Below are 14,756 nucleotides of genomic sequence, written 5' to 3' on the forward strand. Positions count from 1 at the left end.
AATGTCGTAAAAAAATAACGTATACCAGCAAACTTACTGCCTGAAGATCTATGTACCCTTGTGACAAAATGCCACCCTTTTCTGTGGATAGCTGAGCCAGCAGTTTGTTTTACTACCTCTTCTTAAAAATAAGATAAAATAGAAAACAAAACATACATCCTTGCTTTCCATACTACATAGCTTCTTACTCAATTTAAACAACAGTTTCCAAACACATCAAACATCAAGATTTTAGGTTGCTGGATTAGAATCACTTGGCATGGGGAGGGGGGGAGGTAAGGGGAGGGAGGGATCTATCAGACTGTGGTGTCCATAATCTTCTTTGTTTTCTCCTGGGTTTCATTCATGTTGCAGAGAGGAATAGGGAGTTAGAAGAAGAAAGGGAAAAGTTGGTAGATGAAAGACGTTTCTCAAATTAGAAGATGCTATTGAACCTTTAGGCAGTTTTGTTACTGGAGCTGGTAGAGACCAAATGCCATTCTGGAAAAACTCGAGCCCAAACTAATGTCAATTAGCCACTACAATAACAACAAAACAAACTACATACAACATGGGGCGGAGTGGGGGTAGTTGTTTGTTTACATCCTCTGCCAACAATTACTACTGCATGCTCCCATCCCACACACAATCTCGCTACTCAGCGCTTCTCTTACCCCCTACTGGAGGAAGCGAGTATTTTCCAGAATTCAAGGGCCGCAGATGTCCCTATTTCTTTCCAGCTGTGTACTTGGGGAACCTATAAGGCATAAGACGAAAAGTTCAGCTTTGACTCAAAAGAGCAGCTGTTTTTCTCTTGAAATCCTCTCTCGCACCCTTTTGAATACGGTTTTCAAAAACGACAGCCAGAGGCTCTTTATCTTGGTCCGAAGAGAAAGGACTGGCCAGACCCAAAAGGAGGGACTTTGGGGGGAATGTCAGGTTCCAACCCAGGGCTGCGGCCTGGAGGAGATGATGTCACCGCTTCTGCAAAGAGAGGGCTGGGGGTGGAGCGGCGGAGGGCGAGCCCGCGCCGCGCCTGCTGCTGCCAAGGGAGCATTCCGAGCCCACGTCAGGGGAGGTGTCGGGATAAATAGGGTCCCGCAATGGCCATGGCTGGCTGCGCTGGGAGCTGCCGCGTCCGGGACTGGAGCTGCCAGTGCGGGTTCGCGCCCCGGAGGCTGAGGTCTGGCGCCGCTTGGCACTGCGCTCCAGAGGGCGGACATCCCCGACCAGCCCCAGCGCCCCGCATTGCTGCCGAAGGGAGTTTGGGGGTCCTGTGCCCTAAAGGACTTTCTCCTCGGAGACGGGAGAGAGGAAGATAGGGTGGGAGTGGTGGGTAGCGACGCGCCTTTCTGCCTGTCGGGGTCGCGGCGCAGGACGGCAGTGCCATGCTCCTCTCCATCCTGGCCACGCTCTGCCTGTGGCTGCGCCTGGCGCTGGGCGTGCGCGGCGCCCCGTGCGAGGCGGTGCGCATCCCCATGTGCCGGCACATGCCCTGGAACATCACGCGGATGCCCAACCACCTGCACCACAGCACGCAGGAGAACGCCATCCTGGCCATCGAGCAGTACGAGGAGCTGGTGGACGCGAACTGCAGCGCCGTGCTGCGCTTCTTCCTCTGCGCCATGTACGCGCCCATCTGCACCCTGGAGTTCCTGCACGACCCCATCAAGCCTTGTAAGTCGGTGTGCCAGCGCGCGCGCGACGACTGCGAGCCCCTCGTGAAGATGTACAACCACAGCTGGCCCGAGAGCCTGGCCTGCGACGACCTGCCCGTCTACGACCGCGGCGTGTGCATCTCGCCCGAGGCCATCGTCACTGACCTCCCAGAGGGTGAGGCCAGGGGAAGGACTGAGGGGGATGAGGAGACACCCTTGGCTGTCGCTGCCCCGTGAGAACCGTCTGCCACATCTCCAGCTGCCCGCAGGTGGTCGGCCGGCCCCTCCCCCACCCCACTTCCCAGGGCAGGGCTGGTGACTTAACTTCTAGAAGAGTCTGATTTCTCCATAGGCATTTCAGAGCGGAAGAACACCCTGTCCCATTAAGGAGGGCGGATTTTGCTTGCAAAGGGAGCCACTGGAGACGGCTTCATTTACAGTAATAACAGAATAGTCATAGCAGCAGTAGTAAAAGGGAATGTAGGTCTTAAGGTGGGTCTGAGCCAGCGTTAAGCACCTTACACGTATCTTTAATCTTTTTAAAAAATATTTTGGGTTGTATTTTTTTTTTTTTGTTAATCCTTACCAGAGGATATTTTTCCATTGATTTTTTTTTTTTTAAAGAGAGAGTGGGAGATAGAGGGAGAGACAGAGAGAGAAACATGGATGTGTGAGAAAGAGACATCAATTGCTTGCCTCCCACGCCCGCACGCCCGGACCAGGGCCAGGGATCAAACCTGCAACCAAGGTAGGTGCTCTTGACCAGAATCTAACCTAACGGGGACCCTTCAATCCACTGAGCCAAACCGGTTAGCGCTCCTTTCATCTTTAAAGCAATCCCACCAGGATTCTCCACTTAATGTAAGCTCTTGAAAGCTCTTTTTGAAAAAGCATTTCCAAGCATCACTCCCTGAAAACGCATTTCCAGGCATCACTCCCCACCAGCAGTGCACTTGTAAATGTAGTCACCCTGGAAAGTTATGGTGTCTGTTTAATAATCTTTAACCACGAGCCAACATTTGTGGCATCTTAGTTCACTGGATCTCATTTTCCACTACCGTCCTTTGTCTTGGTAATTTTGCTGTTTTCCTAGGAAGAAGGAGCAGGTTTCCATCCACTTGTTGAAGTGGAACCTAAGAATATTTTTGCATTCTTCTTACCCCTGACCTAGCTTGCCACACATTCAAAGAGATTATGGTGTAGTGTCTCAAGTTATGCATACCCCTCAGAACACTGACCAAAATAGGAAGGAAGGGAAGTAAAGTGAAGGGAGAAAATCAAAACTCCTCTCTAATTCAGCTTAAGAAAAAACTACTTTTTTTGCTTAAATTATATAAATGACAGAGGGTTATGCTTGTTTTGGATTATGTAGCTGTGGACTGTTTCTGCACTGCAAAATGTAAACTGGGATTTGGAAATACTCCAGCTATTTTGTTTAGTATAAGCTGATCAACATTTTTTTTTTCAAATTTTTATTAAGGTATTATATGTGTACATATCTTACCATTGCCCCCCCACCCCACTCCCATACATGCCCTCCCCCCCAATGTTTTGCATCTGTTGGTTACTCTTATATGCATGCATACAAGTCCTTCAGTTGATCTCTTATTTCCCCCACCTCTCCCTAACCTTACCGCTGTAATTAGACAGTCTGTTTGATGCTTTACTGCCTCTGTAACTATCTTTTGGTTCATCAGTTTATAATGTTTTTCATTATCACCAAATGAGTGAGATCATGTGGTATTTTTCTTTCATTGACTGGCTTATTTCACTTAGCATAATGTTCTCTAATTCCATCCAGGTGTCTACAAATGGTAGTAATTCCTTCTTTTTTATGGCAGCATAGTATCAACATTTTTAAATGGATTTGAAAAGGAATGGCATAATTTGTCCGGGTTGTCTGTATGTATCAGAAAGTTAAATGGATGTGTGTTCACATCAATTTGTGCTGAATAAGGCAGTCTCACCTGAAAGTCTTTCCTAATCCTAGGGATGTCTATGTGAAAGAAATAGTTCACAATTGCATGCCATTTTCACTATTTAGTATTTTTTTGTGTGTGCGATGCTGCATTAGTTTATGTCTCTAGATGGTTCCTTGTTCCAGCTGGGCGAACAGACCAAAATCACTGACCACACCCATGTGACCCTGTGTGTGTTTCAGACGCGAAGTGGATAGATATCACACCAGACATGATGGTACAGGAAAGGCCTCTTGACGTCGACTGTAAACGCCTAAGCCCGGGTGAGTTCTTTGTCCTCAAGACTCGGCTTTTTTTTCTCCCCAGAATGACTTCTCTGAATCCTCTTCCAACATTTTTGTGTCTCTCTTGCCTTCTTTAGACCGGTGCAAGTGCAAAAAAGTGAAGCCAACTCTGGCAACATATCTGAGCAAAAACTACAGTTATGGTAAGTCATCTAATGAGAACATTCACTTGGGGATTTGGCACATTCTAAAGCCAGGTCTGCTGGCCATAAAGTAAAGAAGAGGTTTGGTGATTTTTCTAGTTAACTGTATGAGTTTCAAAGGGCATAATAACAACTATAAAACTTCTTGCTTTTCTGGGTAAATCAAATAAATACAAAGTAAATTACTCAGATGAAAACAGGAATGTGGCTCAGTTTGCAAGTTTGACATCATGATCCTATTTGACTTGGTGACAAGTCCTCCGCAGCCAGGACAGCACACTCCACTTGTTCTTTTCATAAGATTTCATAGCTGCAGGGAGGATGGGTGAGTGATCCATGGATTTGATTATCTGAAGCCCGTAGGCCCAATAATTAAGATCTACTCATGTATCTTATAAGTAGCTATGAATATTTAACATCTTAAAGAAGTTGTAGGAATATGTTAATCCCAAGACTCTGTTGCTGTAAATATTGACATAGCTTAAATGCCCTCTTCTCTCTTATTTGAAAAAACACATACATCACTTTCTTCAAAGAATAAGTCAATAATTCTATTTTGAATGTTTTAAGTCAACTTAATTCTACTGTCATCACTTGAAAGCAAATTTAATTTAAAAAATTTTTTAAATGTCTATTTGGGCTATTTTATGTTTCTTTGGATTTCTTAAATTATTTCTGCTGAAATAACAAAAACTGTTTTAGGAAAAAATATTCATTTTATTTGCTAAGTTTGTTTTTCATATTCAAACTGATATTGTATATCATAAGAATATATTATATACACACATGAAAGAAAGAAGATAATGGCAACATAAAAGTGTGAAAAAATAACCTTTTTTTAGGTTGTCAGATTTGAGAATCATATATATCTAATGTGGGTAATTCAGCCAAAAATATACACTTCCCTTTTTAGTAGGTTTTGTTTAAAACCCGTTCTATGTAGATACAGTCTTAATATGATCTACTTAGTCTAGAACCACTGCTGTAGAGCCTAAGACCATCGGAAAACACAGATATGTACATTACGATTCATAACAGTAGCAAAATTACAGTTATGAAGTAGCAACGAAAATAATTTTATGGCTGGGGGTCACCACAACATGAGGAACTGTATTAAAGGGTCGCGGCATTAGAAAGGTTGAGAACCGCTGATCTACAGAATTCTCTGATCAAACGCTATCTATAGCCCAAAGAGCAGTCACTGGCCTAAAGGCAGAACCTAGACTAAGCCTGATTGTCCATTTACTTTTACATCTGGAGCATGATTCAGAACTTTTAAGACAATGTTGACAATATGGGAGGCCTTATATTTAGCATGTGATTGTGGGCTTTTTGTCTGCATTTGGGCAACTTGGACATGACCATAATTACAGGAGTGATTCTTTAAGAGAGGCTCAGGAGTTGGCATGAATACAGCATCCCTGTTTTTCTCCAAAGGCTTCAACAACACTTATATCAATTTTTAAATTGCAGTCATCCATGCCAAGATAAAAGCTGTCCAGAGGAGTGGCTGTAATGAAGTAACGACAGTGGTGGATGTGAAAGAGATCTTCAAGTCCTCATCACCCATCCCTCGAACTCAAGTCCCACTCATTACGAATTCTTCCTGCCAGTGTCCTCACATCCTGCCCCATCAAGATGTTCTCATCATGTGTTACGAGTGGCGCTCACGGTAGGCACGAGGGGCAGAAGAAACTGCATATGGCTTAAGAAAACATGAGTCTCATTTAGTAGGTAAAAAAAAAGGCATCAGTCTTTTAAAAAAAGCAATTTTAATAGAATCTTCCTTGGGATATTATGTAAGTACTAGAGGCCCGATGCATGAAATTCATGCAAGAGTAGGCCTTCCTTCTCCTGGCTGCCGGCACTGGCTATCCTCTGGCACCCGGGGCCCGGGCTTCCCTCGCAGCCCCGGCTTCATCTGGAAGGTCATCCAGAAGGATGTCCGGAAGGACATCAGGTCTAATTAGCATATTATGCTTTTATTATAATAAAATAATTCTTCATAGAATTAAGGAAAAATAAAAATATAAGTATTTGAATAGGATCTTTAAAAATCAATGTCAGAATTCATTAAATGATTTCAAAAATGTAAAGGCAGATAAATTACTTTGGGTAAAACCAATCATTTCAGCCTGGCTGATGTGGTATGAACCAGGAGGTCAGGGTTTGATTCCTGGTCAGAGCACATGCCCAGGTTGCAGGCTTGATCCCCACTAGAGGCATGCAGGAGGCAGCCTATTAATGATTCTCTTATCATTGACCTTTCTATCTTTCTCTCCCTCTCCCTTTCTCTCTGAAATCAATAAAAATACATTTTAAAAAATAAAATGCTTTAAAAACAACAACAATTTACTTCAAGTCATTCAAATCAGTCTTACTGTGGCAAATACTGAATGTTTTAAAGTCTCTTTAATAACTTACAGATCAAATAAAGATGGCCATTTGAGACTACAGTTCCAAACTTTTCCCTTATATAACTTAGTTTACAATTTGTGGTGCAGTATCACACACACACATACACACACTCACTCATATCTCCAGCTGGAAGTGTGTCTCCCCAAATCTCTTTCCTTAGCAACTTTTTATGTATTAGTATATTCCTTATAACATAAAAGTCAAACACTTCAACACAGGTTCCAGGATGAGCCCCAAACTTGCTGCAATATACTTCTCCAGCAAAATTATTCATTTTTATATAACAAGTCTTCCCCTTGATTCTCTGTCTTTAATGCTTATCTGTTTATTTCTTCTAGATACAGCTCAAGACTCTACTTTAAAAAAAAAATCTTTTGAATTTGACCTCACTTGAAAACTTTCTTGTTCTGTTCTGTACTCTACCAGCACTTGGGCACCCTCCTCAAAAAGCTGTTCTGCTTGTATCTTGCCTCTCTACAGAAGCTGAATGAGTGAATGCTGAATGAATATTTCCAGGCTTACCTCTTGCATGGTGTTTGCATTTGCTACAGTATTAGGTGCAGCTCTGGGGATGTACCATGTTGCTAGTCATTAAATTCTATTTAGATATACGAATGGGTTATTAATTAATTAGATAAGAGTTTTCATGTCAGCTTTCTCAAGTTACTTTGTAAATTTAATGCAATTCTGATCAAAATCCCAGTAAAAATTTTGTGACAATTGGAATTTATGTATTCACAAATAATGCTAATGATCATTTGGAAGAGTAAACTACTAAGGGCATGTTATTTTGAAAATAAGAGGGAGGAGAGGAAATCTGCTTAATGAGACATTCAAATTAGTAGAATGCTACACTTGTTAAAATCATGTGGTACAAGAGTAGACATAAAGATAAGTAAAACAGAGGAAACAGATTCTAATACATAAAAGAACCCATATTAGTAAGAAATATGGCAAGTCAGTAGGAAATAAAAATATTTAGTGAAAGTTGCAAATATTTTTATTTGGAAAAATAGTACATATTTTCACTTCATAATCTACTCTAAAGTATATTTCAAATGGATTAAAGAGATACATTTTTAACATTACCTTTATAGTTGAATAATACAGATGTCCCCTTCGTCCCCCATTGACTCCCTCCACCCCTCTTCCACTCCCTCACCAGGCCTTCACAGCACTATTTTCTGTGGCTATGAGTTATGCATATATGCATATAGGTTCTTTGGTTAATCTCTTTCCTCACCCCCACCCCTTCCCTCTGAGATTTATCAGTCCGTTCCATGTTTCTAGATCTATTTTATTTGTCAGTTTATTTTGTTCATTAGATTCCACATATAAGTGAGATCATGTGATACTTGTCTTTCTCTAACTAGCTTATTTCCCTTAGCATAATACTCTCCAGGTCCCTCCATGCTGTCCCAAAGGGTAAAAGATCCTTCTTTTTTAGAGCTGCATAATGTTCCATTGTGTAAATGTACCCACCTTTTTTATCCACTCATCTACTGATGGACACTTGGGTTATTTCCATATCTTAGCTATTGTAAATAGCGCTGCTATGAACATAAGGATGCATACATTATTTCTGATTAGTGTTTCAGGATTCTTAGGATATATTCCTAGAAGTGGGATCACTGGGTCAAATGACAGTTCCATTTTTATCTTTTTGAGGAAACTCCATACTGTTTTCCATAATGGCTACACCAGTCTGTGTTCCCACCAGCAGTATATTTTAAAAACTTAAAAAGGATAAAATTAAGTAAATAAATGTATGCTATCTGAATGGCAAAATACTTTGTAAACATAAAAGTAATGTAGAAAAATTACAAGGAAAAATGTCAGTACACGTATTTGACCACATACTAGCCTGTACATAAAAATCACAAATAAATACAACAGGTGTGACATTGGAATAATAATAACCTTACTCTCTAAAGAGTTCACATAATATTTCAACATTAAGCCAGCAACATAGATACGTGTGTACCTAAATCTATAGAGACAAGATCCAGAAGAAATACAAAGAGTAAATAAAACATTTAAAAATTTTTCTCCTTAATTCTCCAATCCAAATAAAAATAAGATTCAGTATTTACCTAGTCTTAGTATTAGTAAATTGAATGAAAGTTTAATCATTTTGAAAACAATTTGGCACTATGCATTGGGGGGAAAATATATATATATATATATATATATATATATAGAGAGAGAGAGAGAGAGAGAGAGAGAGAGAGAGAGAGAGAAATAGAATATATTATAGATACTCAGTTGTAATCTTTTTGGTTATTAAAATTATATTTTTGAATTCTAATTATATCATAAAATGCATACAGGGTGGGGCAAAAGTAAGTTTACAGTTGCTCATATGGAAAATAATACAATAATTAATAAATAATTATACAATAATAAACTTTTTTGCATACTCACAACAGTAAACCTATTTTTGCCCCACCCTATCCTATATAATAAAAGCCTAATATGCTAAGTTGAATGGTCATCCGGTCGGCCATTCAACCAATCAAAGAATAATATGTTAATGATATGCTAAGACCGCTCAACCGCTTTCTATGATGTGCACTGACCAATGGGGCAGACGCTCCCACCGGTAGGTTAGCTTGCTGCTGGGATCCGGCCGATGGGGACTGAACAATATGGGCCAGACACTTCCTGGAGCTCTCCTGCAGTCCCGCCCTGGCTGGCCCTCCCGAGCCCTGATTGTGCACTGGTGGGATCCCTCCACCTGGACTGTGCCCTCTCACAATCCAGGATGTCAGAGAGCCGGTTTCAGCTTCATTCCACAGGCCAGGCCGAGGGACCCCACTGGTGTACAAATTCATGCACTGGGCCTCTAGTGTAATATAATGATTAAATGTACTATATGATATAAATATACAGTGTGCTCTAAAATATATATGTACAAGGAAGAATGAAAGGATGTATCAACAAAATATAAATGGTGGATTGTGAGGTTATTGAAGAACATTTTTTTTAATTTTTTGTATTTTTAAACTTTTTACTTTCATAAAAAGAAATTGCTTATTAAGATAAATTACTCTTTTTCAGGATGATGCTTCTTGAAAATTGTTTAGTTGAAAAATGGAGAGACCAGCTTAGTAAAAGATCCATAGTAAGTATAATTAACAATATTAGGAATATGGATTTAAGTGTATATAAAGAAAATCTGTAGAATTTGATGATTCTTCCCATTCTTTTGGATAGGTAGTTATGAGTATAGCTATTCTCACTTGGAATTTTTATCATAAATCTCTCTTCAACTTCAAAGACAATTTGGCTGCATCCAATACTGACCTACTGGTTATTTCCAGATTAAATGAATTTTTTTTGTTTCTTTATTGTATTACATGTAATTGCTTTAGCAAATAGTCAGGTACTGGAGCAGAATTTATATGCAGAGGGGTTAAAACAGACATATACATGTAGAGGTGTGATAGGATGAGTTCTAAAGCATAATACAAAGCATAATCTTTTTCCCTGTACTTAAAGTAATTATTTTGTATTTTGTACTATTTGTCATTTTAGTGGTAATGTCATAGAAATATTGGTAATTCAACTAGAAGAGGTAGAGTAATTTTTGCCCAGACATGTGAAGTCATACTAGAACTAAATAAATAAGGTCTTTGGGCTCAGCCAGTGTGGCTCAAGGGTTAATCGTCGACCTATGAACCAGGAGGTCACAGTTCAATTTCTAGCCAGGGCACTTGCCTGGGTTGTGGGTTCGATCCCCAATAGGGGCGGTGCAAGAGGGAGCAGATCAATTATTCTCTTTCATCATTGATATTTCTATCTCTCCCTTCCTCTCTGAAATCAATAAAAAAAAAAATATTTTTAAAAAGAGAAATAAGGTCTTTGGTTTGAAATTTTTAAACTATCTGTTCCCCTGAAATGTTGAGATGTATTCAGGAGAATTTGTGTTTTAAGGTTCACAAAGGTATTGCAACTGTTTATGATTTCCTTGTTTGCATTAATAAAACACTTGATTTAAGGGGAGAGTGATATTAATACTAACTTATGTAACACAGCCTCTCCTACTCAGTGCATTTCTGACTAAAAGAACCAAACACTACTGTTAAATCTGAGCTAAAATCTCATCAATTGCTCAGGAGTATGCCTTAGTGTTACTGGACAGAAAATTCTGGAAGAATTAGTTATCTGGTTTCCAAGACTGCAGTAGATTAGAAGCATCAATGTAGAAGGTAAGTCCACCATGAGGACCTGAAGGGGAAAAAAAACTTTCAAGAATCAGCTGTTGGGACCATTTACTTTTGTAACAAACATTACAATACACTTCAGTAAGAATTTGAAAATATCACCATACAGTAGCAACATACAGTAAAGAGTTTACTATTTTAGAACCCCTTCGGAGGGTGTTCATTTCATTGCAGTTCTTGTGCTTAGGAGAATGCCTGCCCTATGGCGGTGCTCAAACTCTTTGCTGATTGAAATGTATTCTAACAAAGTTGCAACATGTGTGTTACAATAAAAAGCAATGTCTGTTTAAGTGGACTCACTTTTTCATTCTTCTTCTTTATGCCACTGTTTAAATAAATAGTATTTATTTATGTTAAAAATAGTAAGTCCTTTTCTATCAAGGAAACTTGACTGTTCAGAATGACACATTTCCCCTTCAGCTCTGGCTAGCTGACTCTGGGGGATTGCTAGATGTAGGTGGTGCTTCTGTCTTCTATTGGATATAAGAGAATTAAGTGAATCCATAAGTGAACCCCTGGTTGCTGGTTAGGCCGGATACATTTCTGCTTGTGGCCAGGTCTGCCATTTTTAGAAAGCTTTGCTGTGTAGGAATGCTGCAGTAGAGGGCCTTGGGCTCTGGAGTGAGACTGGTGACTTTGAATCCTAGCTCCGACATTTATCAGCTGTGTGGCCTTCTGCAAATAACCTGGGTGTGTTGGATCCTGGTCATGACAATGGTGTCCACCTAGAAGGGCTGTTGTGAGTTTCAATGAAATGAATGCATGTCCAAACTTCATCACACGTCTCTGGTACACGATAAGCGCTCAACAATGGAGGGTAGCTATTATAACTATTGTCATGATTAGTATGTAACAGTGGGGGGGGGGATGTCATTAGTTCTGATATTAGTGGAGTAGCATAAAGGGGTGAGACGTACTTGACAATCATGTTTACAAATTGCCTCCCAGCAGTGGGAAGAGAGGCTACAGGAACAACAGAGAACCATCCAGGACAAAAAGCGAACAGCCGGGCGCACCAGTCGTAGTAATCCTCCAAAACCAAAGGGAAAGCCACCTGCTCCCAAGCCAGCCAGCCCCAAGAAGAACATTAAAGCGAGGAGTGCCCCAAAGAGAACAAACTCGAAAAGAGTGTGAGCTAACTCTTTCCAAAACGGAGACTTCCTCTCAGGATGAGGCCAGGCATTGCCCAGACAGCCCGTGGAAGGCCACACACCCCTTGTCTTAACAGCTAAGATACTCTTCATAGACACATCTTGCAGCGTTTTTCTTAATGATATGCTTCAGTTTTTCTTTTTACACCACTGCAAGCGTAGTGGTAGGTATGCCCATTGGTATGGAAGGTATATGAAAGCTGGTCCAAAAAAGCATGTCATGTTCAGAATAGCCTGTGTGCATATTCTATGAGAGGTCCAGGTAGGGAAATACGCTTTTCTTCTTTCCATGTGACCAACTATGTGCATTGTAAAATAAATGCCATATTACCAAAAAAAAAAAAAAAGGCATCCAATTTTTACAATATGTTTTATCTCAGTTTGACTTCTGTTGTAAGAATCTTAGCAATTTTTTTAAAAATGTGATTCAAAATAAAAGCAAGAGGAATGAATGTTTAAAAGATCTTTATGTTTATTGTTTGTGGAATAATTTTTGTAGTGAAAGGGGAATTTTAAACAATCTAGAAAAGTAGGATATGGAAAATTGTAATGAGTATTTTTGTTTGTGTATTGTTTTCGTTTTGTTTGTTTTTTACAAAGAAGCCTTTCTGCTCTGTGTTTAGCTATAAACTCTAGAAAATAAAATAATAATGATGATGAATAAATAAAAAGGAAAGGCAGCCAAACAATGCTTGGGTCCTTGTTCTCTGGTTATCATGCCATGGTGGGGCGGCGGGGGGGTGTCTGGTTTTACATTCATGCTTCTCAACAGTACCTTTAAGTAACACCAGAAACAGAGTTTCTTTCAACTATTATGACTGAGGTACCAGCTAGTCAACCCAAATATTTTACCTGTGGGTGTGGTACTTGTCTCACTTCCCAGGACATCCTAGGTTTCCTGAGTCCAAGTCTCTCTGCTGATTGCAGGTGTTTGCAAGGGCCTTGGGCCTGAGGTGGGAGGGTCAGGATCCAGAACCTTGGGTTGCCAGCCTGCTATGAGACTGCTGCCACACACCAGTTCTGCACCTGGAAAAGGTCACTTGTCCATCCACTACTCAGGAACGTAAAAGAACAACCTGATTTAGCTTACGAGTTAAATCTCCTCTAAAGGATGTACCATGGTCCCTGGTTTTCAGAAAAGGGATAAGGTACACGTTGCAGTCACACAATATAATTAAACAAATTGTTTTATTTCATACCTGTAGCCATGGGGTCACAGAAGTGAGGTGTGTGGGTAAGCCAGGGGAGAGTGGAAGAAAAGGACAGGCACTCATCTCCTCCTGAAAGCGTGACTGTGCCTGCACTGCTACCCCAGGGCAACAGAATTAAAGGAATCCAATAGATTGGCCCACAAAAGGGTAGTGCTTCTGCTGTATAAAAGCCAAATCTCATTGGCCCTTAAGGAAGCCAGGTTGGTGTTTAGCATAGCATCCAAACTAAAGAAACCTAGGAAAAGCCATTAAAAGGCATTGCTAGCCTAGTTCGACTTCTTAGCATAATTGGAATTCTTTGGGGAAGGGGACTTAGAAATGAAACTCCATGGGAAAGGAGATAAAACACTTATGTAAGACCTTTTTTTTAAAAGTGCAAAAGAAAGTAAAAAGAGTTTGGAGATGACTTTACAAATTTAAATACTGCTTACTTTGAATATTTAAATAATATATTGATTATTACACAAAAATTTAATCAGGCACATTTATCAGTTTGATTAATCGATAAAAGGTTAACAAGGCTGCCATTTGTTTATTTATTTTGAAAAAGTTGAAAATGAACATTAGCTCACAATATGACAAATATAGAATTGGCCTTTGTGTGAGAGTCAAAAGTTTATTTTTCTCACCTAAATATTTCTCCACCTAAATACAAGTGAGATGAGGTAAATATAAATACATGGCAAGGAAAGCTGAGGTTCTATCTCTGAAATGGAAATTATGAGAGTTGGGTTACTTTAATTTAAAAAATAACGTATTTTATTATAGGTTTATCAACACATTTTGTAATTGAAGACAACTGGAGGCACTTATTTTTTAAAATAATTCTGTTGGTCTTTCAATAATATGGTAAACATGTATTTTCTATAAAGCATTCAATAAATACATAAAATAAAATAAAAGTAATTGAATTAAAATCCTACATAATCCCATTCACCACTATTCAGAGGTATTCACTATTAGTATTTTGGTATATAATTTTCCAGATGTTTCCTATGCATTTATATTATGATTTGAAAAATAATAAAACTAGGAGCCTATAATGCATACTGTTTCATAACCTGCCTTCTTCACTCATAGTTCTTACGTCAATAAAGCTGATGCCACCTCCTTTATAATGACTGTGGTGTATTCCATGGTATGTATTACTCAACAAGTCCTTACGTTATTGGGGATTTAGCTAGTTTCTTAACAGAACATACTGAATAGACAAACACCTTGATAGCCAGGATCTGTGCCCATCCTTAATTAGTTTTTTGAGATGTTCATTTAAGTAGCATTGCTAGGCTGAGGAGTATGACCACAAGGAAAGTTCCGGATCATATTATTAATTTTCCTCCAGCATGCTTGGACCGTAGATGTATCAAAGTGTTGACTTTCCAACTCCTCACTGAGATTGTTTCCTCCTTCCCATAGTTTTTATAAATTTAGCTGGGAACTGGATGTCATCAATGGTGAAGCTCCTCTCTTCATCTGTGAGCCACTCCCAACCTCCAGGCAGCTGGGAAATGAATGACTGAGTAGATACATAGTTGATAGATAGTTAGATAAGATAGAGTTCTCAACTTCTAGGGAAAACCTGTGCAACTATCTCAATTTTTTAAATGAATCAAATTTAATATAATTAATCAGCTAGAGAAACCAAATAATTAGAATTTAACAGAAATGCCAAGGAGAAACCAAGATGACAGCATAGGTAAGCACCTA

At 39.6% G+C, this 14,756-nt stretch overlaps 1 protein-coding gene across 1 annotated transcript; it reads left to right on the forward strand.

Annotated features, from left to right (window-relative positions):
- Nucleotides 1-1,367: 1,367 nt before the first annotated feature.
- On the forward strand, nucleotides 1,368-12,175 carry SFRP4 (secreted frizzled related protein 4; the record flags this gene model as incomplete). The annotated part of the gene is made up of 6 exons (XM_080664686.1): nucleotides 1,368-1,812; nucleotides 3,799-3,879; nucleotides 3,978-4,043; nucleotides 5,517-5,715; nucleotides 9,522-9,585; nucleotides 11,636-12,175. 6 exons carry the CDS (start codon nucleotides 1,368-1,370, stop codon nucleotides 11,819-11,821), a joined length of 1,041 nt encoding a protein of 346 aa, XP_080520812.1. The 3' UTR covers nucleotides 11,822-12,175.
- Nucleotides 12,176-14,756: the final 2,581 nt, after the last annotated feature.

The sequence above is a fragment of the Plecotus auritus genome (genome assembly GCF_963455305.1).
Source record: "Plecotus auritus genome assembly, chromosome: 4".
Lineage (NCBI taxonomy): Eukaryota > Metazoa > Chordata > Mammalia > Chiroptera > Vespertilionidae > Plecotus > Plecotus auritus.